Below are 27,923 nucleotides of genomic sequence, written 5' to 3' on the forward strand. Positions count from 1 at the left end.
AAGTTTTTCTGCCCAACTGTCACAGTGAAATTACAGTGAAATCATCTATTTTATTCATGGATGATTACATTTGTTCATTATTTTAGTGGGTTATGGGTTAGGAAGTGTTTGAGAGTTTGGAAAGTTTGAGAGCCTGTTTTAATGAATTAACTGGACATTTTGAAAGATACTTGTTTTCCTTTGTAGAACTTAATTTGATCCTATTGGGAGCGTCTTTCAAACAAAGCAGATCCAAAGGTTAACATTTCTCCATTGATTCATCCCCAAATCACATTATTCTGGGTTCAAGAAAGACCTTCACACATTAACAGAGGGCATATTCTCTCAATAGAGTCTCCAACTCATTGCCTGTCTGCCTCCTGCTACTGAGGCAACCTGAAGGCTACCTATGCATTCTGTCCTATAAGGGCCACCTGAGAGGAGACGACAACTTGCTGGGCTCCAATTGTATTGCTGCAGGACTGTCCATCCTATCTGACCACAGGGCTCCTTAACCCTTTATGCTTTCATTGAAAAGACTCTTAGAAACCTCAGGTCTTAGAAATAATGGTCTCATGAAGGCCTTCAATACTCCAAATTCTATTCTGGCCCTTTCCTCCATTTAATTCTCCTGAATTTAATTCAGTTTTCTTGCTTGAAACTGCCCAGTTTAGAGCAGAAAGGAGATTCAAGCTAGTACTCAAAGCTAGAAACACCCATTTACACAACAATTTGCAGAATTCTGACTTCTGATGTGCAAAGACTTTAGGCTGCATGGGTCTTAACTTCTGCTTCCTCACTCCCAACAAAACTAGCCACCTCACCTAAGCTACATCTTTGCTGGGTAGTCAGTGACTCCTCAGAGAACAAGCAGCCAAAGGATGATCATGGATTTGGACGAGCAACAATAGAGCAATTCCTGCCTCAAGGTGACACACCTTCCCTCTGCCACAAATGCTCACAGGTTACAAATGGAAATACTTTTACTGTCCAGAAGGGACACTGAATCAACAAGAAACAGGCAGCGGAGAATGAAAAATGACTCTTCCCTGCTCTTCTGCAGCTGTAGGGGCTAACTGCTCTCTACATTAGGGCAGGTATTTTGACCTTGATCCCGAGACATGGTAAAAGGGTTACAGTGGTGACAATGATATCAGTATACTTTCTTCCCATTGAATAGTCTGAATAAGCCCTTTCACAGTAAATGGCAGGATCTGCTGTTAAATTTCTCCTTGTTTGGGAGCACAGCTTTTAAACCAGGGGTCTCCAACCTTGGCAACTTTAAGATTTGTGGACCTCAACTCCCAGAATTGTGGGAGTTGAGATCCACAAGTCTTAAAGTTGCCAAAGTTGGAGACCCCTGGTTTAAACTATGCTTACTAGAAATGCAATCAAATTATTCTCAAACACCTAGACTGAATATGTAAAACTGATAGTTAAGCTATATTGGAAGAGCTGGCACAATTCAGCACTAATCAGCCAGTGCTAATCACTCCAGTAGAATATTTCTAGAGAGGATAGTTTTTTTTAAAATATATTGTTGAATATATCTTTACCAAGGTCCCACAAACCATCACAGTTCCATTTCTGATGTATTCTACAGTAAAAGACTTAATTCTGCCCAGGACACAGGTTCACTTTATAATAAAATTACTTCCTGTAAACATCTGCATTGTCATCTCTGTTTAACAGAAGTCAGGACTTCATTATTAACCTCATTTGCTGATTGTCCACTATAGTGTATAATAAGGAAGTGAGGTGAAATACCATGCATACCAACATACAACAGTTCATTTAGTGACCATTTGAAGTTACAATGGTACTGAAACAAGTGACTTATGACAATTTTTCACTTATGATCATTGCAGCATCCCCATGGTCATGTGATTTACATTTGGATGCTTGACAATGGATTCATATTTATGACGGCTGCAGTGTCCTGGGGTCATGAGACACATCTTTTGTGAACTTCTGATAAGCCAAACCAATGGGGAAACCAGATTCACTTAACAATCGTGTTACTAGTTTAACAACTGCAGTGATTCACTTAACAAATATGGCAAGAAAAGTCATAAAATGGTCAAAACAAATTTTTCACTTAGCAACACAAATTCTGGGCTCAATTGTGGTCGTAGATTGAGGACTACCTGTACTTTCCAAAGCAATGGAAAGCAGCAATAAGTATGGTTTGTTACTTTACAAAAAAGTTGTTGTGATTAGGCTTTGAAAACAATATATAACAGGCCTGCAATTATTTGTTATGATTCATAATTCCATGATAAGCTGTTAAAAGAAAGCTTCCTTTATGTGACATGAGAACGTGGGTTTTTCTGTGCCTCGGCTCTAAAGTGAGTAGCCTAACATTGTGCACAATCTTAACATTTAGCCTAAAAACCTTGACAGTAATGAAGGAATTAAGATTGTCATTGTGAAAAAGAAAAACATTAATCTTGCTATTCCTCACCCATATTACATTGCAGCATATAATAATAGTTGAAAAACTTATTTCAGTTCTAAACAGAAAAGGCAATGAAAGTTGTATCATTTTTACTAGATGTTTATTTTCATTTTAGTTAACCTAACTTGAAATTCCAACACATATCCAATACAAGAATGCAAATAAATAGTCTCATACAACATTTTAATTTTTAAATAAAGAACAATTCCCACCTAGGGTTTTTACAATGGATTTGTTACAAATCAAACAGAATTTTCCATTTTTCAGCATCACTAAGATCCAGTTATATGAAAATATAAACTCAGGAACATACTATGAGTAAGCACACTCCTTTCACTGCCTGTAAAATACAGTTGTAGATTCCAGACTAAATGCCCCAACAGAAATATACAATAAAACTTCAAAAATAAAGCTCAAAAAGCATGCTTTTTGCTTATAATCAAAGGGCAAGTCCAAATTGTATTTTGATTTGAGTAGATTAGTTAAAATTAATGGGACAAATCACCTACAATTACAATTGCATTACTTATAAGCCATATAAGTTTGAATCCAATCAGCATTGAAACCATAGACAATCTGGCATTCTTTGGAAAATCGCAATATATTTCTTTTTCATGCCACATAGGTCATATACATCCCCAAACTACTTAAAATACTCTGCCAAATTCCTGCCTGCTGCCATATTTTTTTCTCCTTGGAAGGAAAACTTCAAGAAAGAAAGCTTCAAGGAAAAGCTTCTATTATTCTTCTGGATAACTCGCATCTCTAGAAATGGAGCATAGCCAATAGAGTATTTTGAACCTTTGCCTTTAAATGGGTGCAAGTCAATTGTATAACTGGATGGTCTTTTATGCACATGAACCATAACAGCGGTCTGGCATCATAGCAACCGCTGATGAAGAATCTCCCATGCCATTTTTTTCCGATAATAAGGCATGTGAAACTGCAAAAAAGAAACTCTGTTAACATAATTGAATACTTCCATGTAGCAAGCGTGCTGTCCATTTCATTTTTACTTTCCTTAATAACAAATGCGTACATGCATATAAAAGCCAAAATAAAATAAACATTAAAAATGAGAATCACTAGCCCAGGATCTAGAGTACAAAAGACAGAAAATAGCTGTTTGACATAAAACCAGTAAAGCTCCAAGTCTATAATTTGTTGTGTCTAAATTGCTAAGTGTATAAGAAATTATTTGTCTGTTAAAATATGGGCACTAAGCAAGGCTCCTTTGGAGAGTGCATTCACAGAAGGCATAACCCAGCTTAGAAATCCCTCCCTGATGTCCATTCGCTCTAGTTCAGCGATGGCTAACCTTTTCGGCACCGAGTGCCCAAACCAGGATGTGTGCCGGAGCATCAGAAACCCAAAGAGAAGCTGGTTGGTGCACATGCATGTACTGGTCACCTGGTTTTTAGGTTTCCATGCGTGCCATAGGTTTGCCATCAGGGCTCTAGATAGACATTAGGAAGAGTCATTTCGATATTGGCCTCAAGTCAATATGTAAACGTCAAAGCCATATTTGCATAGCCTGGAAAAGACTGGAAGCCAGGGCAACTATTAAGATACTGGCATCTCATGATTGTATCAATCAATACCAGTTCAAAAAAAGTCCCTCTATTCTAGCCTCTGAAGATCCCAAACTCTTTTCAGGAGGTACCCTTACATACAACATATTACAATCATCCAACCAGAAAATGGGTTTGTTCCCTCTATCCAGATATGGGCTGCAACAGGTATATTAACCAAAACTGATAACTGGAGTTTCAAATCACTGAGGCAACTTGCGCCTTCAGTGATAACATAGAATCCAGGAATAATCCAAGCTGCACATTTGAATTTGGGAGGAAATCTAACTTCTCCCACTGCCAGAACAGATTAACCGCCACTCAACTAGGCAAAGTTAAATTAAGCTTTAGTTTTTAGCCCTCATCTAACCTGTTAACTTGCTCAATAAAGGCCACCTACTGCCCAGATTAAATAAAACAGATATCAATTACATACCAATAACATGACCAGCAGCATAGGGTTTAGTAGGTATTTGCCAATATGAACACATTACATTTGTGCTCTTGGACTTTCACTGGCTTCCAAATAATTCTTGTATGCCATTCAAAGTGCTCATTTTACCTTTAGAGCTTTACAAAGTTTGGTACTGAATTCTCTCAAGGGCATTCTCCACTCAATTTCAACTTGCTGACTACAAAGCTCCCAAGCAAATCTATTAGTGGTCCCTCTTCTCTCAGGGACTAGGAGGACACTGTTTTTATGTGGTGCTGCTGAATGCTATGGAATAGCCTGCTATCTGAAATCTGATCAGTTTCCACTTTGTTAGGCTTCCGGGAATTATTAAAAACAGCACTTTTTAAGACTTACAGATGTGGCCTACTATTTTTACTGCTTTTTAATTGCCCGTTTTATAATTTTATTCATGTTTTAATTACTCATTATGTAAAATCATTTACACTATACATATTTTATTAAGATTGTAAGTCAGTAAAAGTTCCATGATGGCAACAGATTTTTTTTTTAAAAAAATTAATCACTGATTCAGGATATTATGTTTACTGGTATCAAAAATGAGCCAATTAGGTGGTATTTGCCATCTCCTTCTTACATAAGGGAAGCCAAAATAGTTTCTGTCTAACGTCTAATCCTAAAATCAATCCAGACAATCAGTTTCATCTAAAACGTCTTTAAAGTAATTAACAATTCCAAGCTTGAGCATCTTATTCAATGGGCTAATAATAATCAGCCTACTGTTTCCACCACAGCACTAATAACAAATAAATACCTATCTCAAGAGATAGAGCAGCATGAAAATTGTTTTCTAAAGTATTTCAACTCACCTGGGTAAATGCAATGGGTTTATCCCTAGAGACAAAGTCTGCAAATTTGCAAGTAAACATTCCACAATCACTGCCATTTAACTGCTGCGGAATTTCCTAAGATTGAGAAAAGGGAATATACAGGAAAGCCTATTAACTTTTTCTTGTTTTATTTAAATTACAGATCATTGAAACCGAGGTTATAATACATCAATTCTATAGCAACTAAACAGGCATCTAAATTGATAGCTCATTTTCAGAAAATTTAAATAACAATCAGTACTTTAAGGAACAGGAAATTCCTAAAGATGCACAGTCTAAAATATGCTTATTTATTCATTCAAATTTATAGGTCACCTACATCATGAAAAAGTAACTTTGGGAGTTATACAATAAACTTTAAAAAATTAATATATAAAAACAATTATTATTAAAAAGATGAAAAAATCAAGTCTAAAAGAATAACAGATGTTAATAACCATGGAATCACTTCAATATCTCATTGGTCTTCTGGAATGGTCTCCAGGTGATGGCATAACCAGATTTTGAGGGACTTCTAGAAAATCAACAGGGATAGAGCTAGCTCATTTCAGGGGAAGGGGAATTTCCATAAAACAAGTGGCACTCGCCAAATGGAGCTCCCATACAGGGCCCATAAGCAGGCCTCTTCTGCTGAATCTGGGGGATATTCAGGGAGAGATAAGATAACCCAACCCATGCTAAATAGGGCTTTAAAAGTCAAAACCAGCACCTTTAATTGGACCCAGAAAGGAATTGGTAACTAATGCAGCACATGGAGCAGAGGTGTAACCTGTACTGCTCTAGAAATGCACATAACCGCCCCACATTGCTACATATTGCACCAAGATAGCCCCATGAAGACGGCATTACAGTAATCCAATTGGGAGGTGGACTAGCACATGAGTGATCGTGAGTAGAGCCTCCAATCTTGGAACTGGTGTAAATAGCACACAATATGAAGTTGTACAAAGGCTTTCTGTCAGGTCCGAAAAACCACATCCACACCTGAAAGTTCAGATTAATTTTTTTTTTTTTGCTACAAGCCTATCTACAAGAATCTTTTCAACAGTCAGCATCTGGTTAGAGTTAGATAAGGATCAATGGTATTTGAGGGGCATTAGTTCACTTGTGGTTATGTAACAACCAGTGGTGGATTCCAGATTCTGTTCCAACCGTACCGCCCCGGCATCACCCACATGGATGTGCGCAGCGCGCGCGCATCATACGTGCCTGCAACGCTTCCGCAAGCCTCTGCGACGCTCCAGCTGCTCGGCAGAGCGTCGTGCAGGTGCCATATGCACCATGCGCATGCGCGGAAACGCCAAAGGCTTAAAGCACAGGTAAGGAGCTCGGGCAGGTGGGTGGGCCCTCCGGAGCACCGTACCAGAATGGTACCCAGTGCTCTGGGCAGGCTCCAGTACGCCTGTACTGGGGCATACCGCCTGCAACCCACCACTGGTAACAACTCTAAGTTGATCCTCTTTTAATTCCTCCCCCTGGCTCTGCCAGTCCGTCTCCTACATATTTTGTTCCCATGACTGACACCTGTTCTTCAAGCATGATTCCCGAATCCAGGAAGACTATGAGATTATACATGGGATCTCTTTTGGACAATGCAATCCCATCCAGCAGCAAAAATAGAATAAACCTGGAACTGACAAGTCCCCAAATCCCAAGCCACTTAAGTCTTTCCAGAGTTTAGCTGAAGTCTGTTTTCCCCAATCCAGATTCTCATAGCCTCCAGGCAACGAGATAAAATGTGCACAGCAACACTTAATTTGTCAGAGGCTGAGATGAATAATTGGGAATCCTCAGGGTACTGATGACACCTCACCCTATGGTGACAGATGAGCTCACCCAGCCACTTCCTATAGATGTTGATGGACAGAGCATCAAACCCTGAAACACCTGACACAGTGTGAGCCGAAGGTGGGATCTCTCCCCTCCTCCGGCATCATCAATGACTGGAATAAAACTTGATGTTTTAGAAACTTTCACCTAATACAAGATATTTTATTTTTAATAAACAAACAAGCATAGGTTTAGGCTAGAGATTCAGGAACAACACACATATCCCTTTAAATAGGACTTCACTGCATCTATATTTTACACTTACATCACGTCTAGATATAATAATCCTAGTTAAGTATCTGTGATTTAGTAAATCAGACCAGAACACCTTCTCTTACCCAACACATCTTCCCATACCTCTGAAGTGCTTTAATTATGTGTTGTTTTTTAAACCACAGACCCATTTTATGTGCAATAAGGAAGCTGTGGTTTGAAGAAGCCACAACTGAAGTACTGAAATCAGTAAAGAAGGGAAATTGGGTGTGAGTGCAGACTAAAACATTAATTCCTAAATTAATACCACTCTCATGGCCTTCCGCAAAGCTATTAAAACCTGGCTTTTCCGGCAGGCCTGGGGCTGTTGACCTCTTGACTGAGGTCCAGCCCCCCTCTGATTGGTTGTATGTTGTGCTTCTTTTTAACTTTGTTGTGTCCTATTGTTTTTAAATTCTTTTTTAATATTTTCATTTCTGTAAGCCACCCTGAGTCCTTCGGGATCGGGTGGCCTAGAAATTCAATAAATGAAATGAAATGAAATACTTGAATCTTGCGGAAACAACCATTTTAGAAGTTTAGAACTTAGAGATGCACAGTAAAAATGGGGAGAAAAAGCAGTTGCACATACATGAGGCTTCATACTGTGAAGTGTCCAAGACGAAACATTAATGTCCTGGTTTTTCTTTGCTTTACTTTCCTCTTGCAGATATTGTCTGTTCAATAAAATCATAACAAACAGTGATTACATTTTCCCCAAGAATTAAGATCATCACTCAGAGGTAATAAGTGTATTTTTCATACATAAATAGTGAAAAAAATATTCACCTAAATTTTAAAGCAGTCAACAGAAGTAATGGTTCATTTTACCAATCTAATAGAAAAAGTAAAAAGGGATATTTTTTGTACTACTAGATATTTACTTACAACAATCTCCTGCAGATCCTGATGCCATTTTGTCCCATTGAATCAAAATATTTGATAGTTTTTCTCCTCAAATCTATAACCTATAACAAAGTGAAGATTTTAGTAGAATCTGGCAGGCTACCATCACATTATATCCTCACCACCCAAAGAATTCCAGAAAAGCCAAAATATATTTACCACCAATGCCCAGTGTAGTCTGATATGAATAGGCACCAAGATTATGTCATGCTGGAATAAGTCAACTTCTTTGGTCCATCTTTTTACTGCATTATAACCCATAGAACTTAGCTTGGAATAGAAGAAAGTACTGAAAGCATAAAGTGCTGGAAATCTTTGCATTTTATTTCTCTCAACCAAAAGATTCATATAGAAATTAATGACCTATAATCAAAGAGAAGAGACAAGATAAGAGGAGGAAATAGACATACATAAATACACATCTACTATTTCAAATGTACTAATAAAATGCAATTAATTCTCAGGGATATTTTTATAGATATTCCCACAAAGCCCTTAGTGGAATATTTGTATTCTTGAAAAATAGCCCTGCTTTTTTATTAGTACACTTGAAATAGTGTACAGACAGTCCTCATTTAATGACTGCCTTGTATAGCGATCATTTGCAATTATACAGTGAGAAAAAGTAACCTTGTGACCAATCCTCACTTTTATAACCTTACAGGCCTGTAAAGAAAAATTGGAGTAAAATCAGAAGCAAAGCTGCAGTTCCACTTAACAACTACTTCACTTAATGACCAAGTTACTGAGTTCGACTGTAGTCGCTATATTAGAACTTCCTGTAAGACATACAAAGGGCTCAGGAAGTTACAATTCAATAGGCAAAAAAGGGACCTAATCCAGTCCAGAGGCCAATTCCAGTTTCCACCTGCCCTGAATAAGATGTGATGAAACAAGCTTTAAAAGCCATCACATTTTCCTTCTGGAGGAAACGATGCACACTGGACAAACTGTCATGAAGCAGATGAAGTGGCACTGCGCTGCCTTTTCATCTGTCTCTTCTGAGGGAAATTAAAAGCAGAAAGGGACTGAGGTGACTTCACTCAACATTTTGCAAGCCAGAAATACTGGTCTGATGGGCAATTTAGGCCTCTAGATCAGAAGCTTTCCAACACTGTGATAGGGCACTATAGTTGTTTCTACAACAAAGGACTAATAAAACATTAGCTACTAATGAGTAAAATTATTTTACCACATCGTTGAGCCACTGTTGGTTTCTTAACGTTTGAATGTCTCTTCGCGTAATATTCAGCTTGAAGGCGCTAGTCAAAATTTCATCCTCTTGACCATAGCTCAGAGCATTTGCTACCTCTTTTTCCATACCCTGGAAGAACATTTTATACTATGAAGGTCATAAACAGTTAATATTAAAACTAAACTTAGTCATTTTGAAGAAGTGAAGTGAGGGTAGAAACAACATATTCAGGTTGTTTTATCTTGTAAAGAAAAAAGTGAACACAAATATCTTATTTTTAACACACTTTAAATATTGAAAATAATAGTTTCGGTATTATCTAATTTGAATGACTATTTCTTGAAACAAGTTACATTCCTATATTGGGGGCAATAAAGACAGATTCCAGACATTTCTGGAAGTAATTTCAGGTAAACTTAGTCCTTTAATGCCTACCTTTGTAAACTCAGGGAAGCACTCTGTAGCCTTTTCCAAACTCAGATATGTTTCTCTTATTTCAACCAGAGAACGTCTTCTGCATGATGATTCTTTCTGGACCAGGCTTAATCTAAGCGATACTTCGTCTGATAGATCATTTCCCATCAAAGGCTGCATAGGCCTCTGTAAAGAAAATGGAAAAAAGAAATTGCCAAAACAAAGTCTGTAACTGAATTGTTCATGGAAAGGAATCCTTCAGAAGACAAAAGAATCCCATCAAAAGCTTCTTTATAAAACAACAAATTAGGAAATCCCCTTCCAATCAGATGGGCAGGAAAAAAGGATATAACATTATGCCAGGTATTTAAATCTTAATTTATTAAGATTGACAAATGGTTCAAGAATACAGTATTCACAAAAGTTACCCAAATGTGGCTAAGAGATTTTAAACAATAATCACACCCTCCCTCCCTGAGATTATCCCAACCCATCTTTGAGATAATGAGTGTACTACCGGGGGGGGGGGGGGGGGGGGGGGGGGGGGGGCTTTACAAAACATTGTGATCTTGCAGGGCTAGGAAAATGTGTGACATCTCTATCACAGACCCTGCCCTCTGGAACAGCATATCCCTCAGAGATATGGACAGTGTGCTCTTTCCTGAGGTGTGGGAAAGGTTTTAAGGTTTGTGGAAGCACTGTTATAGTTTGCTGTTGTTATGGTTGTTAAGCCAGAGTTGTCCTTCTTATGTTTTAAACTGCTTTTTTGGACTTTGTAAGTGGCCCATAATCTGTTCAAGTAGGTGGCCGTAACAATTTAAAGACATTTAAAAAATTGGAACTCTACCATTATAGGGTATAATAATAGAATCTTAAAAGCTTAACAGAGGTTTCTCTCTCTCTCTCTCTCTCTCTCTCTCTCTCTCTCTCTCTCTCTCTCTCTCTCTCTCCCTCCCTCCCTCCCTCCCTCTCTCTCTCTCTCTCTCTCTTCTCTTATTCCATCCCCTCTATTTGGGCTAAGCTAATATTTAGATAACGGTAATTGAATCCCGTCTTCAAGGCCATCTCCACACAATTCTACACAACAAATTGTTTTCTTTATACTTTATACTTAAACTAGGATCCCGGGGGGGGATCCTCTTTAGGATTTTCTTCAAATTAGTAATTTTAATTTGGAAAACTTATCTCATCCTATTATACAGACGACCACTGGCAGACGACCACTGAGGAGAATAGCTCCTTTTACTTAAATTCTCAGTAGTATCATTGTGATTTGAGACCTTTGTAATTTGCCTTTCTCAAAGTTAATGTTTGCATTTTAATATTGAAATAGGAAAGATTCTTCATATTTTTAAATAAGTTTGATTTTTTAAATCTCTGGTGACATTATTCTAGAAGGGAGAAAAGTGCTTGTTTTTTGTATATTTAACACAGCATGGAGTGTGATAGCCTTCTCCTTCTGACACATCAGGGATAAGGGACTAGAATACTAGATGAGGCTACTTTAGAAGATAATGGCAATAGGATTTATTAAGTCACTATCCTAAAGCAGAAGAAAGGCCAGGCTGAGAAACCCAGAGGCATTCTAGCAGGGGATATTTGAGACTGCAAATTATTATTGTTAGGAAAAGGATTGAAAAGGAAAAGATTCTGAGGTGCAAGAAAAATAATACTTGGTTGAAAATTTTCAGAAGACCAGCCTGAATGGCATTTGAAAATTAATGATGGCATTAATAAAATTTAAAAGAAAAAGAAAAAAGAAAAAAAAGTGTCATGATAAAGAGGGCATCTCACCTCTTTTTTCTGTTCGAATACCTTTTCATGTTCTGTTGTTCTTTTTGTTATTATTGATCTGACAGAAACATGGAGACAAAAGAGGTTACTGGGAGTATTACAAAAGTAGAAAGAAACACTTTTATTATCGGTAAGAATTTTATAAGCATTTTACAAGCATCTGCTAAGGTAATGTAGACCTTAAGAATAACCCTGTAAATGTCAATTATAGTGGAATACAAAGAATGAAGCAGAACTATTTTGTACATTGTTCAGTGGCTCATCCTTTAACACAAAAATTTTATTGCTGATGTATTAGAAAATCACAACCATATAAAAAAGGATCTAGGATTAAAAGTTTGGCTCAATATTTAAAATCTGTAAATGTTAAGTAGTACAGTGATCAGAGAAAGTGTGTTAACATGTTAGAATTAGAGTTGATTCTGCAACTCTAGGCTCTATAAATTGGATGAGACCTTCATCTATTCTAGACCAGGAGTGTCAAACTCAATTTCATTGAGGGCCACATCAGGGTTGTGTTTGATCTGCGGGGCCTGGGTATGTGGTCAGTGTGGTTGTGGCCAGCTCAAAATCACTTGTGTCAGAGGTCCCTGTGATGGCCTGAGCACTCTGCAAGTGAAAACGGGCTCCCAAGTTTCATTTTCAGCTGCAACGGCATCTTGCAACCCTCTGCCAGTCAAAACAGAGCTCAGGAGGTCCACCTGAAGCCCTTGCAAGCTCAGTTTTAGGCTGTGGTGGCCTCCTACAATCCTCGGCCAACAAAAATGGAGCTCAGGAGGTCCGTCCACAGCCCTCCATTTTTTCTGGCAGAAACACTGTAGGCCGGTCCTTTGCTGTTCCCAGGGCAGTCCCACAGGCCAGATCTATGTATCCTGTGGGCCAGATCTGGCCCCCAGGCCTTATGTTTGACACCCCTGATCTAGACTATCTATATTTTTAACCAGAAGAGATTCTGATTAAAAACCAAAACACAATACCATGTCATGATCTACTGAATACATTATGCCAATACTCATTTTCTTTGAGTCTGCTCTTCATGACACAGGTTTATGGAAGTGAATGATGTCTTGATCCAGAGAGACTCTCAGAACTTGAAAAATAGTTGTCAATGCTCATCAGAATAGGAGGCTTACAAAATTGCCATCAATGGTCAAACAGAAAAATGGAAAAATGGAAAAAACGCACACTATGATTAATTCCCAATAATAGTTGTCCAACAAAATTCACCACAAGAGCAAAGTGTATAATATTCCAAAAGTCTACAAAGAATGCAAGGTAACAGCAAAAGATCTACAGGCCATTCCTCTGTAGCCTGATGCCAGCAGTCATAAATTTATCATACACAAAACACTGAACAAAAGTAATTCCAAATGTGCTTTTTCAAGCGGCAACTGTCTGGTGACTGTCTGGTTTTTCTTTGAAGAACAAAAATAAAATTTACAGGAGGATATCAAGGACGAAGTTACTATATCAGAAAGCACATCCCTGCCCATCTTAAGTTGAGAAGGAGTTTTGCATCAAAAAATCAATTCTGTAATGTGGTTAGATCAGTTGAAAGTAGAAGTTTTATGCATTAAAGAGAAACATGGCGTTAGGAGAGAATCAAATCTTGCATTAACTTAACTCCAGCTCTCGAGCACAGCAGTGGAAATGGTATGGTTTGCAGCTGCTTTGCAGCTTCAGGATGCAGAGTCCTTGCTCTCATTGAGGGGACAATAGGTTCATTGAGGGAACAATATAATTTACTAGCCAATTCTACTGGAGGATGTCAGGGTATCTGCCTGTGAGTTGAATGTTAAATAAATTGGGCTCAAGCCACGCAACAATGATCCTAAACAGAGCAAGAATATTTATAATAGAAGGGCTAAAATAGAAAAAATATGTATTTTGAAATGAATGAAAAAAGCCCTGGACTTAATCCAACAGAACCTCATGGCATAATCAGAAGCAAACAGTTCATGCAAGAGAGCCCAAAGATATCAATAGGTTAAAGCAATTCTGTAAGAAAGATTGAGCCAAAATAAATATTTGCATGTACAGGTCTGATTATCAAGGACTGAAAATGTTAGATGGAACCAATGCTATCAAAGAAAGTGCCACCAGTTATTTAATTTAAAACTTTATATACTTTTTTTCTAATGAAGATAATGGGTTCACCAAAGTTGTAACACAGAACATTGTTTTCGTGCTTTTGTTTAACCAGAATCTCTTTATCTATTAACAGAATTCAGGTAAAGTTCAGATCTCAATGTTAAGTCACAGTACTAAGGATATCTCTCGAGCTTAAAAATATCAAATTACTGTGTCTTTCACTGGAAAACCTCCAGAACAGCATTATCAAATGAAATGTTTAAAAAATATACTACATCCACTATATTTTCAAAATATAGAAAAATATTAAGGAATTTTTCATTTTAATTTGTCTCTTCAAATTGTATGTTTTGTAAGTCTGTACTAAAGCTAATATGTAACACCCATTATGACACTTGATGCTAAAGGGCATTACTCCTGAAAAAAGTAGAAAGAAAAGTGAAACCTGATGCAAATATTTCCTAGCTTCTAATCTTCTCTTAAAACCACAAATTATAAACAAATGAACTTTCACTTACCTGCTCATTTCATTTTTAGAGCCCAAGTGACCAAAGTTTTTTATTCCTTAAAGAAAGGATATAATAAAGGTAACTCAGTTGCCCTCCCTACACATTGATGATATTTTAAAGGAGCATTGATTGACTCACACATTTTACAATGTATTTTTTCACTTCTTTAATTAGCCTAGAAAAGAAAGCTTTTTAAAGAAGAATTCAGTTATTGATGCAAACCAAAAATTCATTCCCTATAAATAGGAAGCAATTTTAATTTGTTTGATCTGCTGATAATGAAAACACCCTGCTGAAAAAAAGAATAGGCAGGAGGTACAAATGATTTCAGATACTATTGTTGAAAACCTGGGATGCTTGAAGATCAGGCCTTGCTGAAAAGGGCTGTTTAGTCAGAAACAAGACTTTTCTTTCAAGCCCGTTTTCCTTTTGCCTCACTACCATCTACTATTAGCTTTTTTTTAGTGAAGCCACCGCCTACCTTTCCCTTGTTTCTATTAAGATTTTTTTCTTTTTTCTGCTGCTTCTGCTGCTTCGACTAAAATGAGTGTGAGATCAATTTGTGCATATAATGATTGTTACCTATAGATGAGAGATCAATTACGTTTGTTGTGACATCTTATAGGCCTTTTTTATTCTTTTTGGATAATGGTTTCTGATATATACACATATACAAAAGTGCATAAACGTATATGACAGCTGTGCATTAATATTAAAAATTGCTCAGAATTAAATTTTATATTTTTCAAATATTACTACAAATCAAAAAGCACTTTTTCAGACTAACACATTTTAAAAGGCATATTCCTTTGTGAACTACACAACTTTAGATGCAACAAAATTTACTGAAGCTTATGGCTGTCAATAAAATTCATTTGAAAAGGTCCCACCAGATTCCTTTTAATTTTCAGCCAACATAGACTAGCACGGCTCTCTTTCTACAAAATATTACCAAGAAATTGAAATCATATCTTTTAGAGGGGGGGGGGGGATATTTACCAAAACAGGAACTTACTTAAATAATCAAGATTAACTAGACAACAAAATCTTTTTTACCAATAAAACTTTTCAAATATTTAATTCAAATATTTTATTTGAAGAATAAAGTAACATTTGAGAGCCAGTGGGCACATTTTAGATTTTGACAACACATTCGAATGACAAATATGGTCCCACTTTGTTATTTCATTTGATTTATAACCTGCTTTATGTCTAAGAGAAAAAGAGTAGTATATATAATGCACCCTCCTTTTTGTTTCTTAGAACAACCATCCAGTAAGATAGGTGAGATTGAGAGGGAATAACTGCTCAAAGTCACCCAGTGAGCTTCTCTTTCCAGGGAAGATTAGAAACTGTGTCTCCCTGCTCCTATTTCAATCACATCCTCATATTAGGTTTCATGAAAAAGCAAACTAATGAGCATTTTTTCCACTACTCTCTCTAGCTCACATATAGCTAAGTACCCTTAGATGTGTGTGTGAGGTGCAGTAAAGTTTGGGTACATTAGAGGTATGGCATGGGTCAGGGAGGGTACACCAGGGGTGTGTCAGTGGCTGGCCTGAGCAGAGCAGGGAAGATTACAAATTGTGATCTTATGAACACCAGACACTGCAAATGGTCATTAAGTCCAAACCTGTGGCCAAGTGCCCACATCACGATCATATGACTGTAGGGTGCTAGCACGGCTGGAATGCCAAGGACTGTTCATAATCACCATTCATCAGCACCACCGTAATTGAATGAATGATTTTAGGTTGAGAACTACCTGTGTTGTCATTAACAGTTCCTTTTTTTAATTAAAGGAATAAAAAAAAATCAGATGAAGCATAAACCTGCTGAGAGTCAAAAGTGATGTCTACAGGCAGAAATATAAGAATCATCTTGCTTACTTCAAATAAAAATTAATATACTTCCGAGGTGGCGCAGTGGTTAGGGTGCAGTACTGCAGGCCACTTCAGCTGACTGTTATCTGCAGTTCAGCGGTTCTAATCTCACCGGCTCAAGGTTGACTCAGCCTTCCATCCTTCCGAGGTGGGTGAAATGAGGACCCAGACTGTGGGGGCGATATGCTGACTCTGTAAACCGCTTAGAGAGGGCTGAAAGCCCTATGAAGCGGTATATAAGTCTAACTGCTATTGCTATTGCTATTGCTTATTCCTTTGCAAAGAAAGAGTAATAAACTTCAAAGCTAGTTCCTTACAGTACTAGCAGGACAGATTCAAAGTGACAAGGATACCATAAAGGAGACAATGTCAGACCACCTGTATTTTTACTAGGAAAACTGCATGGTTGTGTCTATGAAGTTATTGGGAATTGAGCTTGACATGAAGGAAATATTCCTTTTTTTAGAAAGTTTAGATGACGTCTGATACTATTATAATGCTGTAGGGGTTAGGCAATGTTTTGATTTGATTTGGAAAAAGGTATTGGAATACATCAAAGTACCCCCCTCTCAGCAACTATTCAATCCTGAAAAAAAATCAGCTCTTTTAATGAGTTGCAGAAAGATGCTGGATCCACACACACGTTTTCCAAAACACCTCTTCCAAACTGAACCTGCCTTGTCATTAAGTTAAGAGGAATAGTCAAGATGACCGAAGTTTAAATGTAGAAATGGAAAATTTAAAGATGGAATATACCAGTGTGGGGTAGTATTTGAGCAACTGATTATGGGTTTAAATCCTCACTAAATGGCTGGGCAAGAGATTGTCTTTCAACCCCACCTTCTTCATTTGGTAACAATTGTGTGAAAAAATTAAAGTATGAATTGCAATGTCAGTTCTTGAAGAAAAAAATAGCATTTAAAAAATCTAACAAATAAGTTAATTTAGATGAGCTGTTGAGATCATGCGGACTAGGTAATTAATGTTATCTCGATTAAATAGTTTATTTTAATCCATTGGACAGATAACTTTAAGATAATAACTCATTTTAATCTACTCAAATATAGCAAACAAAGTAAATGCTTATTGTAAGGCTTCTGAGAGAAGTTTAAGAGGGAAATACGGTAAAAGGGTTAAAGATACAAAAACTGGAGATCATTTTTATAAACTAAGAAAAGCAAGTGACAGATCCTGAATTATAACATATCAAATGTTTACCAGTATGAAATGTCATGACAAGGTTGTAAGTAAAAAAAATATTGACAACTAAAGTACAAAGGTGAATATGCATTTAGCTTGTAATTATATTTCAGCCAGAGTACACATTATCAGGTATTTTTATTATACTTTAATCTCTTTTTTCACTTATAATAACTATACATCTTTAGAAAGATTCCAATTCTTCCTTTAATATCCCACTTAGATTGTAACTTATTTTGCTGTCATATAATTTTTTCACTATTATTACTTACCATTTCTTGGCATTTCTGATGGAGGGATGAGATCAAACTTTAGGGATCCAGTGGCATAATCTTGGACACTTTATTCAATGCATTTAAAAGAACAAACAAGTAGTGTTTTGTTAAGGAAAAAACTTTTGACAGTAAAGCATGGCATTGAATTTAATCCACATATTGCATATTGTATATCAATGTATTTAATACTGTAATTTAATAATTAATAGTTATACAGTAAATATTCCATAGATTTGAAAGATTAAAAGCCTTTATATAGATAACAAATATTTCACATTTTAACAGGTTAATATCACATGTAAAAATTGCAAACAAGTCTGAATTTATAACAGCTTTAAATTTAGCTTAGAAACACACATCTGCACTTCAGATGTCACTTCTAGAAACAGGTTAAATGTGATCCTGACTTGTTTTTCCACATGTATGAAGGGAGAAGTGAAATGGTAAAACAGGACCCCTAGTGGACATTCTAATTCATTAAGTCTTGATTTAAGCTTAGAGTGCATCATATACTTTAGGATGGGATTTCCAATTCACAATATCCAGCCAAAATTCCAATTGCTTTTCCAGTTTATTTCATAACCTCACTTTAAATATTATTTTTCTGCAAAAACTTACTCATGGTATTTTGTTACTGCACCAGACGAGTGAATTTTAAGACTCTTTTCTTTTTCTTGCTTAAGTAGTTCTCTGTATTTCTCTTGCTCCAGTCTTTGAACTCCCTAGGATAAAACAAGTATTACGATTATGTTTAAGAGCATAATAAACATAATATTTAAAATTCATGTTTTAAGTGTGCACTTTGGTACTATGCTTTAGATTTCATTCTATAAAACAGGAGAAATCATTTTATCTATTTCCTACCCACTAATGTCAATGCAGGAATCAGGCAACTGGATTGCTAGAATAGCCTCAAGCAGATGTTTTTGAATGTAGGTCTCCCTGTGCAAGACATGACTGTGGATGGGAGGGCAAACCAGCATGGGTTTCTGACATTTAGTTAGATGAATGAAAGCTCCTCCTTCCTGAGATTCCTTCAGCAAAGTTCTGTACTTGGTATCAGTCCCACCTTCGAGGCAGAGGAGTTGCCATGTATCTGAAAACCTTTGGCATTGTGGTAAACACTATTCTGCAGGTTTAGCAGATGTGATGTTAGGATTGTGAGGCAGGGCCAAAGAGGCAGACTGAGGTTGCTGCAATTCTACTGCTTGTCCAACTACATGACAGTATCTCTTCCCAAGCTGTTTGAACTTATTGTAGGGAGTGCTTATGGATTTTGTCAGACTATTGATACTGGCAATTTTAATCTCCTCCTGGATTTGAAGAAAGCTCAAAAACTTTTGACAGTCGCAACAACTATGTCATCACTGGCCAGCCTACTTTTCTAGCTACCTATTAGATCTGGCCTTTTTCCTGCAGCAGATGAGATAGGATTGGACTTTCTAGTGATCTTTATTTTCTCTCCTAACTAGAACCATCAGACTTAGCAAGGAGGAAAGACTTGCTCCGATGGTTCACTTCAGAAGCCTTATGGATCTGCAGTGGTTTCAGACACTATTTGGGGTTTCCCGAGAAATCTGGAGGACATATATGTTGAATCCTGCTTTAATCTATTGGAACACAGAGGCAACCAGGCCATCAGACAGGACTATCTCTAAGCAGCTTCTCTCCAGCCATTGATTCTGTGCAGGTCCTTGGTTTTCCAAATTTCTAGGAAATTAAGCAGGCAAAGAGATATCTGGACTGATAAAGGCATTGGGGCTGAATTACTCTTTTATTGAATTTAGAGAATATCACTCAATTGCCCTAATTAGAATGTCCTGGGCCCTTTAAAGGAAAGGATGGGTGTACCTGCATTAGTGTGTTTGTGCACATATGTATACAAAAAAGCACACATGTAAAAGATGAAATTGGACTATTTCCTTAAATAAGCATCCTAGTATTATTATTATTGCCAACATAAATATTCACTATTAGGCATGAACAGAATGTCAGCAGCTTCTCTCAAAGATCCAAACAACTGAATCACTTGGAACATACACCGCGCCATTAGTTACAAAAATGAATGACCCAAAATCACACTTACAAAAGTGAGAGGCTAAAGGCAACAAAAACAAAGTACTTTGTCATGGTAAGAAATATTCAGGGGTGAAATCCAGCAGGTTCTGAAAACCAGTAGCAGAAATTTTGAGTACTTCGGAGAAACGGCAAATGCCGCCTCTGGCTGGCACCAGAATGAGGTGGGAATGGAGATTTTGCGGTATCCTTCCCCTGCCACGCCCACCAAGCCACTCCCACAGAGCCGATAGTAAAAAAAAATGAATTTCACCACTGAAAATATTAGTTTGCTTGAACATGAGGTAGAAGTGTCTTGACTTCAATCAAAATTCTACATAGGATAAGTATTACATATATTCTTCCAATTCTTAGGCTGAACATAGAAACTATAAATCTTAATATAGCTCAATCAGTTTAAAATACATTCTGCCTGAAAGAAACTGCTTTCACATCACTGAATCAAGCACCATATTCAAATATTTTGTAGTGCTATAAAAGATGATTTTAAAGTACAAGTTTATATATCTGCAGACTTGCCTCTTCAACAGTATAATGAGGTTTCCTTAGATACCTTCCAGTCTCTAAAGCAGAAGCTTCTAATGAATGTCTGCGAGTAATATGTCCCCATGGCCGCAAATCCTCTTGAAGCACATTATGATTTTTCTTATGATTGTTTTTGAAACTAAAGTCATCTCTGGTAGAAGAAATAATATAAAAACTGCTGAAATTTGCATTTCTATTTGGATAACAACATGTCATTTTGAAAAGACATATATTTGAGGATTGCTGAAGAAGAATCATTCTTATTTATATTATTTCAGTCACAATAATTCAAGCTACTGTTATTTTGCACATTAAAATATGCCGGAGAAAGTATAATTAATTATAGCCCATTTTTCACAAATTTCCCCTGATTATTCATTCCACCCCCACCCACCCCCAAAGTTCACATAATGCTTCATGGCCAAATGTATAGAGTTGATGTTGAACTCTATACAATTTAGAAACAATTTTTCTACAGTATTTTATCTACATCCATAAATGAAAAGTCCTTGTAAGGCAGGTTTATATCTCATGTACAATGCCCAACAAAGAATATTTTGTAAGAAATATGCATTAATTCTTCTTGCATTCAAAATTGAGGCTGAGGATAAAGCCAGATTGGTGACTTAGTGGTTAAGGCACCAGGCTAGAAAGCAGGAGACTGTGAGTCCAAGCCAAGCCTTAGCCATCAAAGCAAGCGGGAGGTCTTTGGGCTGATTACTCTCTCAACTCAAACCACCCCATAGAATTGTTGCTGTGTGTGTGGGGTGTGTGTAATCTTTTAATAATAATAATAATAAAGATATGATGAATATGGTGGTGAATATATCCAATACATCTGTGTGCGTGTATGTGTGTGTATAAGCAAAACACTGAACAAATGGCTATCTTTTAAAACCTCCAGTAATGGAGCACCCACAATTTATAAAGGTGTCGTTTCAATGAACAACTATTTTTAAGGAAATTTGTCCTAAATTCTAGGTTGATTCTCTCTTTATTAAGCTTCCATTTTTTTTCTCTCTTTTTTTGTAAGCCGCCCGGAGTCCTTTGGGATTGGGCGGCATATAAATTTTGATAATAAATAAATTACTCCTTGTCTTGCCCTCAGATGCTTTGGAGAATTGGTTTACCCCTTCTCTCTGTGACAGCCCCTTAAATATTGCAAGAATACTAACATGTCACCCCTAGTCCTTCTCTTCATCAGATTAGATATTCCCAGCCCTCCGAGGTCACTTCCAACTCGTGTTATTTGGTATTGTGTAATATGGCACATTTTTGTATAATGCTAAGTTCATCACTAATTATTTATGTTAGACAGAGAAAAAACTCCAAAGGGGAGTACTATAATGGCCATGTGTTCTTAGAATTTCATTCTCTGTTGGCCACCAGAGCAAATTAAAGGTTTTACCTCATATAAGTCACAGGAATACGAGAGTTAGATGCTACATCTGGATGAATACAGGTACCATAACTTGCTTTTTTGTCTATGGAAAAGATAGTAAGATTCATCGCAACTAATTCCATAGACAACACTCATCCTTTTTATCTTATATGGTTCTACTCCAAAGAATTATTCAAGTCTGTCATATCAAAGACATAGCAAAACTCATTGTCATAGGCAGATATATTGGCTAGGAATGGTTGTATGATGTGGTCCACTGAGTCTGCCAACAATTGACTTATAAGGAAACTGCAGCATTCTAGAACACTTTTCATCAACTGATCTAAACACAAACAATACAAAAGTTATATAATACAGCATGGAAGAACAAGAAAAGCTCAATATATACAAAGCATATATGGGAAGGAAATGGTAAAAGAAATGCCCATAACTACTTAAGAACATTCAGTGTAGACCCAATACCTATAAGCAATGGCCTATCATGTGTAAGAGTAAATTACATCTTAGTGCAAGTAAAATCAATAGCACAAACTAATTTAAAGGAATTATAACAGGAGCTTCTTCTTAATCAAAATCAACATCAATATTTTTTCAATTTATAATATGCCATATGAGAGTTAAGTACTTCACCAAACACAAAAATAATTGCAACTATTGTAAAGGTAAATGAATAACCGGATCTGAAATAAAGCCACAGTATCTATTGACTTACCAAAGTTACACATCTGCATCCCACAGTTAGGTTGCATCTGCTTGTCAGCCAAGGCATCAGAAGCATTTGAAAGAAACTTGAAAATATTTGCATTAGTGTTACTCCAGTTATGTCAAATAAACAAAGGCCCTCAGCCACAAAATCTAGGTGGTCTTAGAACTATATAGGTGCCATCAATAGGACCATCAGGGACTTTTCCCTTTAAGATCCACTAATTCATTCCCTAGAAGAATAACATACTTGCTTTACCTAAAAATGTAGACCAGTACTCTCTGAGCTGCCACCAAAAAGCTGTAAAAGAGCCTGGCATTACATATGGAAGAATGTTGCTTTCCTGTTCATCTCTTAACAATGAAAGCTTTTCCCCACTCACTAGCACTCATTTCTCCTGCATTCATTCAGCAGCTCTAGAGCTAGTCTTAAGGACCAGCAAGAAGAGTACTTGTTTGCTTTGCCTTTTTTCTGAAGAAGCAAAAGGAAACCAAAGAAGATATCCTTGTTTAGAGTTTGCTTTGCTGCTTGTGAAATAAGGCAGAGGTAGTTAAGATAGTAATGCTAAGACTGAGGACACAAGGCTGACATCAATTCCCAAATACAGAAGTTCACTGTGACTTTGGGGCCTCTATTTCTCAGCCCAACTATTTTTACTGGGACGAACTGGAGAAAATATATGTGTTAGCTTGAATAGCTTCCAACTTCTGGAAATGATATATTCCATTCTCTCTATTTAAACATGTTACTATTCCAGAAGACAAAAGATTACAAACCCAAGGATTTAATTTGCAAACAAAATACTTGCATTTTATTATTATCTCCTCAAAATGCACACAAACCTCTTTTGTAGTTTCAGCATATTGATCTCCAACTTGAAGATATTTAGCTGTTAATTGGGATGGTAGCTTAATCAGACTGGCAATTCCTTGAGTTAGTATACCAAAAATATCTGGAAAAAGTTTAAAGTATTAAGATTACAGTCAGAAATGCTGATTTTCGAAGCAAAACAATATCATATTTATAAATGAAAGGACTCTTGAGTTCACTTGATTCAACTCTGCCAAATGTAAAAATAATATCTGGAATAAAATTCAGGCAACATGAATTTTGTTCCAAATGTTATCCTTACATTTGCCAAAATTCATGTGATAGGTTCTAGCAATGTCTGCAGCAAACTTTGAGACTCAAAAAAAAGACATAGGGTGATGTCATTGACTTGTCTTATTGTACTGAAGGATGTATCTGCTATGACAGCATTTAGCATTTTCTTATTTATAAACATTGTATTGCCTTAAGAGATACAGTTATAAGAACACTTTCCCTTCCTGTTCTTTTATTCTAACATTCTACAATCTATTGAAAGAACTAAGGTTTAGGGGAAAGTTTTTATTTCCTATTAGTAGAGATCATTCAAGGTGTATCTGGGTTCAAATATATATACTCTCCGATTCAGATACATCTTGTGGGATCCAGAAGAAGGGTTAGGGTTAGGGTGGCTCCCTCTCTCTGGAACATCATTCTCTCAGAGATTAGAATGGCCCCCATTACTCTTCTGGAAGGCACTGAAGACCTGTTTCTGCCAGTGGGCTTGGGGAACCCAGAGTGGGATGGAGCCCATTTTGTTATATTGTACTATATTAATTTATTTGATTCTTTTTGTTATTTTTTATTGTTTTAAATGTGGTTTTATATTTTGTAAGCTGCCTTGAGTTGCCATGGGCGAATAGGCGGCAATATAAATTCAATAAATAAATAAATATTCATTTTATTTATTCATGGTATATATATATATCACCAGATTCCCAAAACACTGAAGTGATTATTATCTTTTTTATTAGATCCACCTCACCTGCAGTTGTACAAAAGAAAACATAACTGTGGGAATCTTCAAAAATTCATTATAAAATTAAATCATGAGCACTGGATGCTGCTGCTTATTGTTAAAAATCCTTCAGTAAGGATTTGGACAAGCAGATACTTGCCTGTTTTAGAACAGACTTGTCTTTGCTTTTTCCTCATTTTTCTTGAAATACTTCTGCTTGTACCAATTTTACACTTCCAATCTGGTGTTCTTCAGAGGGTACCTTTTTATTATATTGCTTTACAGTAATTCAATACTTTATTCCCCTTCTTTCATTTCCATTTTCATATACCGGATAAGACCACCTCTCTATATGGACATTATTTTTTAATAAAGTTGCTTTTTGTTCTAATTAAATTATGCATCAATTTCCTATAATAGTATAGCAAAGTTCTGTTTTTTTTTTAATAATAATTCTTGTAAATGTGTTTTTATTTTCCATTTTCATTTCATACAGCCACATATATACTGTGCATAACCGGGGCCATATAACATTAAACAATAAACACAGCCATTCCTCGTCAACAATACCCCCCAAAATAGAAACCCAATGTACCTCTTCGACCCTCCATACACCCTTTCTTTCGCCCCCCTCCAACTTTCCATCTTCCCTCCAACATTCCCCTCTACCCTACTTCCCCTCCCCCTCTACCACTCCTCACTCCCAGTACACTCCCTCCCTTCCTTCTCACCCTCCCTCCCATCCTCTCTCCCACTCTCTCTACCCCTCTTTCTTCTATCCCTCTACTCCTCCCTTCGGTGTATTTCTACTATCTATTAATATATTCAGCTTGTCCTATTTTTACAGTGAAATTAAAGAGCAACAGTACTTTAAAATCTAACACATACTATATATCCCCCCTCCCCCAACACCCCACCTCCCTTCCCCCCCCCCCGACTTCCCAGAGCCCGTACACGGTATAGGTTTTTAACAAAGTTTTTTACATGCAGCAAAGTAGCCTTTTATTGCTTATGACTTCAGAGATTAATAAATTAGTTGTTTCGAGTTCAAAACTGGTTACGTATTTCCAAAAGCATTGAAACAGCATTGTTTTGAACTTGAAACATTTTTAAGAAGATTTCTTAGTTCTAAAACTAAGCAATAAGTTTAATAGTTGAACATTATTCCTCGAATGTATCTGTGTTGTTTTTTAACTTGTCTTTTTTATTCTTAATTTCTTTTATTATTTTTCTTTCCCTTGCTGTAAGCCGCCCGGAGTCCTCCAGGATTGGGCGGCCTATAAATAAAATTAAACTCAAACTCAACTCAAACTTTTAATTCAAAACATTTTTCATAATTGTTAATTATTACAATTTGCTCTTGAAATATATGTCAAACCTCTCTGAACAAGGAAGAATAAAATCCTTTCAAATACTTAGGAAGTTATATTTTAGTCATGACAAACCACCACATAAAGTAGACATTACCAAGTTTTTGTCTTTTTGCTTGCTCCTGATCAGGCTCTTCTACATAGGATTGGGAACTAAAGAGAAAAAAAATGTGCTTAATGAACAGTAGTGCTGACTAAAGAACTATAAATTAAAGGCTCATATTATTGTTTAAAATTCTCTACATCAATCACTGGGGCGTTATATGATCTGTGATATTCATAAAAATAATTCATTAATACTCTGCAGCAAAAAGAATTAAATACATGTTTAAATCACATTAAAAATGACTTTTTCCAAAATATTTGCTGAGACTGACAATAATAAAAAGATCCTGGGAGTTGAAATGCTCTAATTCAGGGGTGTCAAACTCATGTCGTCACGGTGGCGTCACGTGGCGTATTGGGACTTTTTTCTCCTTCACTAAACCAAGTGTGGGTGTGGCCAGCATGTGATGCATCCAGCCTATGGGCCGGGAGTTTGACAGCCCTGTTCTAATCTGTCTCTCATTTATTAATTCGCATTTCCCTGTAAGTTAACTCTGGGTGGTTTGCATATGAAACAAAAAGAACGGTATAATATACTTCTCTGTGTGGCTCCCTTCCTTTGGACTATTATCCCTGCAGAGATTAGGCTGGGCCTCACTTTGACACTCTTTTGCAATGCCCTGAAAACTTGGTTTTGCCAATAGGCCTGGGGAACCCAGAATGAGAGGTAGCCCATCAAGCCCATTTGACTGATTGTCACCAAGGGGATTGGGAGTTACTGTTGTTATTCTTTTAATATTGGGTTTTTTTATTATTTGTAAGCCACCCAGCATCACTGAGTCATATAAATCCTCTAAATAAACAAACATGAATATTATAATATTAAAACTTGCAGATTAAAATTTTAAAAGCTATATAAAATCCAAAATTAAGAGATGGTGAAGAGGTCCTCTTACCCCTGTTAACTACCTCCAGTGGTGAGCCCCCCCCCCCAAGCCATGTTTTAATACCCTTCCAGGAGGCCAAAATGATGGGAGCAATTCTCCGGTGATGGAATGTGCTACAGGGATGAAGCCATGCTGCATCCACATGAACATAATGTCTTTCCCCCCTGCCCCCCTACCTCATCCCAATTTAAATCTTACCTCGGTTCAGTACCTCTATGCATTTGACGAAGTGAGTTGCAGCTTATAAACATGCACACCTTTTAATAAAATATTGTTAGCTGGAGAAGGTGCTACCAGACCCTCTGTTTGGGGACCTCATCATCCAGCCACAATTTTCCTAATTCTGTGAATCCATCCCAGAAGAAGGAATCAGGATTTAAGAGCCACTTTGGTCAAGTGGTGAAAGCATCAGGCTAGAAACCAGGAGGCTGGCAGGTGTAGTAGCCCCGCCTCAGGCATCCAAGCCAGCTGGGTGACTTTGGAGTGGGGGGAGGAACATTAGGTATTTTCGCCACCTTGAATTATTTATACAATTAACAAAGGCGGGATAAAAATTAATAATTGCAAAACAAAGATATGAGGGACAAAGCGAATGCCAGTCGAGAGAAAGGGAAGACGACCCAGGAAGTCACGGCTGAAGGAGCTGACGTGACGCCCACTTTAACCCCAGCTCGGGCTATCATGCAGGCGTTCAGATCCTTCCCCGCATCCGTTGAGTCTCTCTCGACTCACGCCGAATTTTCGGGGCAGCATCACGGAAGTATTTTGCCTTTCTTTCCTCCTCTTTCCGGGAAGCTTCCCGATTGCGCAGACTAGCTTGCAGCAGCCCCGAGAGGAACGTCGCGCTCTCACCTGCGATACCGTCTCTTTCGCGGTCGAGGTAAAGAAGGCTCCACATCCCGGTGACAAGAGGAAGGCGACGATACCCAAGACCGCAGAGTCTCACAGATCCACTTGTACATAGGCCCCAGCCTCCACGGCCAGGCCGGAAATGCGTCACAGGCGGCGCGTATTCAATAATGGAAGCCCTTCCCTCATCCCCGAGATGAAGCGAGGCCCTTTTTGAAGCATTCCCCTCGGCCCCGCGCAATTGTGGGTAGCTCGACCCACGTCTGGCCTCGTTCTGACAGTTCGGACGGAGCTTCGTTTCGGTTTACTTCGCCGACGTCAGGCAGGCAGTCGGGCCCCCTCAACGTGACTTTCTCCTAGACCCAAACCAAACGCATTCTGGTTTAATATAACCCGTCCTGGCTTCCAAACTCTGATTTTATGATTTGTGAGTCTACGTGCGTTAAGCTATTATTTGAAGTGTCACGATTAAACCATGGTTTTAACGTAACCCATGTCTTTAAGTTTCTGTTCTTTTGGGCG

At 37.4% G+C, this 27,923-nt stretch overlaps 1 protein-coding gene across 3 annotated transcripts; it reads right to left on the reverse strand.

Moving 5' to 3' along the window:
• Positions 1-2,515: 2,515 nt before the first annotated feature.
• Positions 2,516-27,771, reverse strand: SENP2 (SUMO specific peptidase 2). Of its 3 annotated transcripts, none has more exons than XM_014060912.2 (17): positions 27,405-27,771; positions 25,658-25,713; positions 23,208-23,317; positions 22,375-22,450; positions 21,669-21,744; positions 20,255-20,411; positions 18,278-18,381; positions 17,657-17,724; positions 14,311-14,356; positions 11,702-11,759; positions 9,929-10,093; positions 9,491-9,622; positions 8,458-8,661; positions 8,281-8,360; positions 7,985-8,069; positions 5,290-5,385; positions 2,516-3,380 (listed from the first exon to the last, which is right to left on the reverse strand). In XM_014060912.2, exons 1-17 carry the CDS (start codon positions 27,512-27,514, stop codon positions 3,318-3,320), a joined length of 1,686 nt encoding a protein of 561 aa, XP_013916387.2. In that variant the 5' UTR covers positions 27,515-27,771; the 3' UTR covers positions 2,516-3,317. The 3 variants fall into 3 exon arrangements, with proteins under 3 accessions (XP_013916387.2, XP_013916389.2, XP_013916388.2); XM_014060914.2 differs by lacking the exon at positions 27,405-27,771 and adding an exon at positions 26,751-27,232; XM_014060913.2 differs by lacking the exon at positions 2,516-3,380 and adding an exon at positions 3,387-3,893.
• Positions 27,772-27,923: the final 152 nt, after the last annotated feature.

The sequence above is a fragment of the Thamnophis sirtalis genome, unplaced genomic scaffold (genome assembly GCF_051295495.1).
Source record: "Thamnophis sirtalis isolate CommonGarterSnake01/CBP01778 unplaced genomic scaffold, rThaSir2_p1.2 scaffold_11, whole genome shotgun sequence".
NCBI lineage: Eukaryota > Metazoa > Chordata > Lepidosauria > Squamata > Natricidae > Thamnophis > Thamnophis sirtalis.

Excerpts from the sequence above, each read along its gene's own strand:
- SENP2 (XM_014060912.2), bottom strand. The coding sequence starts at position 27,514 with ATGTACAAGTGGATCTGTGAGACTCTGCGGTCTTGGGTATCGTCGCCT. Across the intron at positions 18,382-20,254 it reads CTCATTATACTGTTGAAGAG|GGAGTTCAAAGACTGGAGCA; the intron begins GCAAGTCTGCAG and ends GTTTTATCCTAG. Across the intron at positions 5,386-7,984 it reads TTCACAGTATGAAGCCTCAT|GAAATTCCGCAGCAGTTAAA; the intron begins GTATGTGCAACT and ends TCTCAATCTTAG.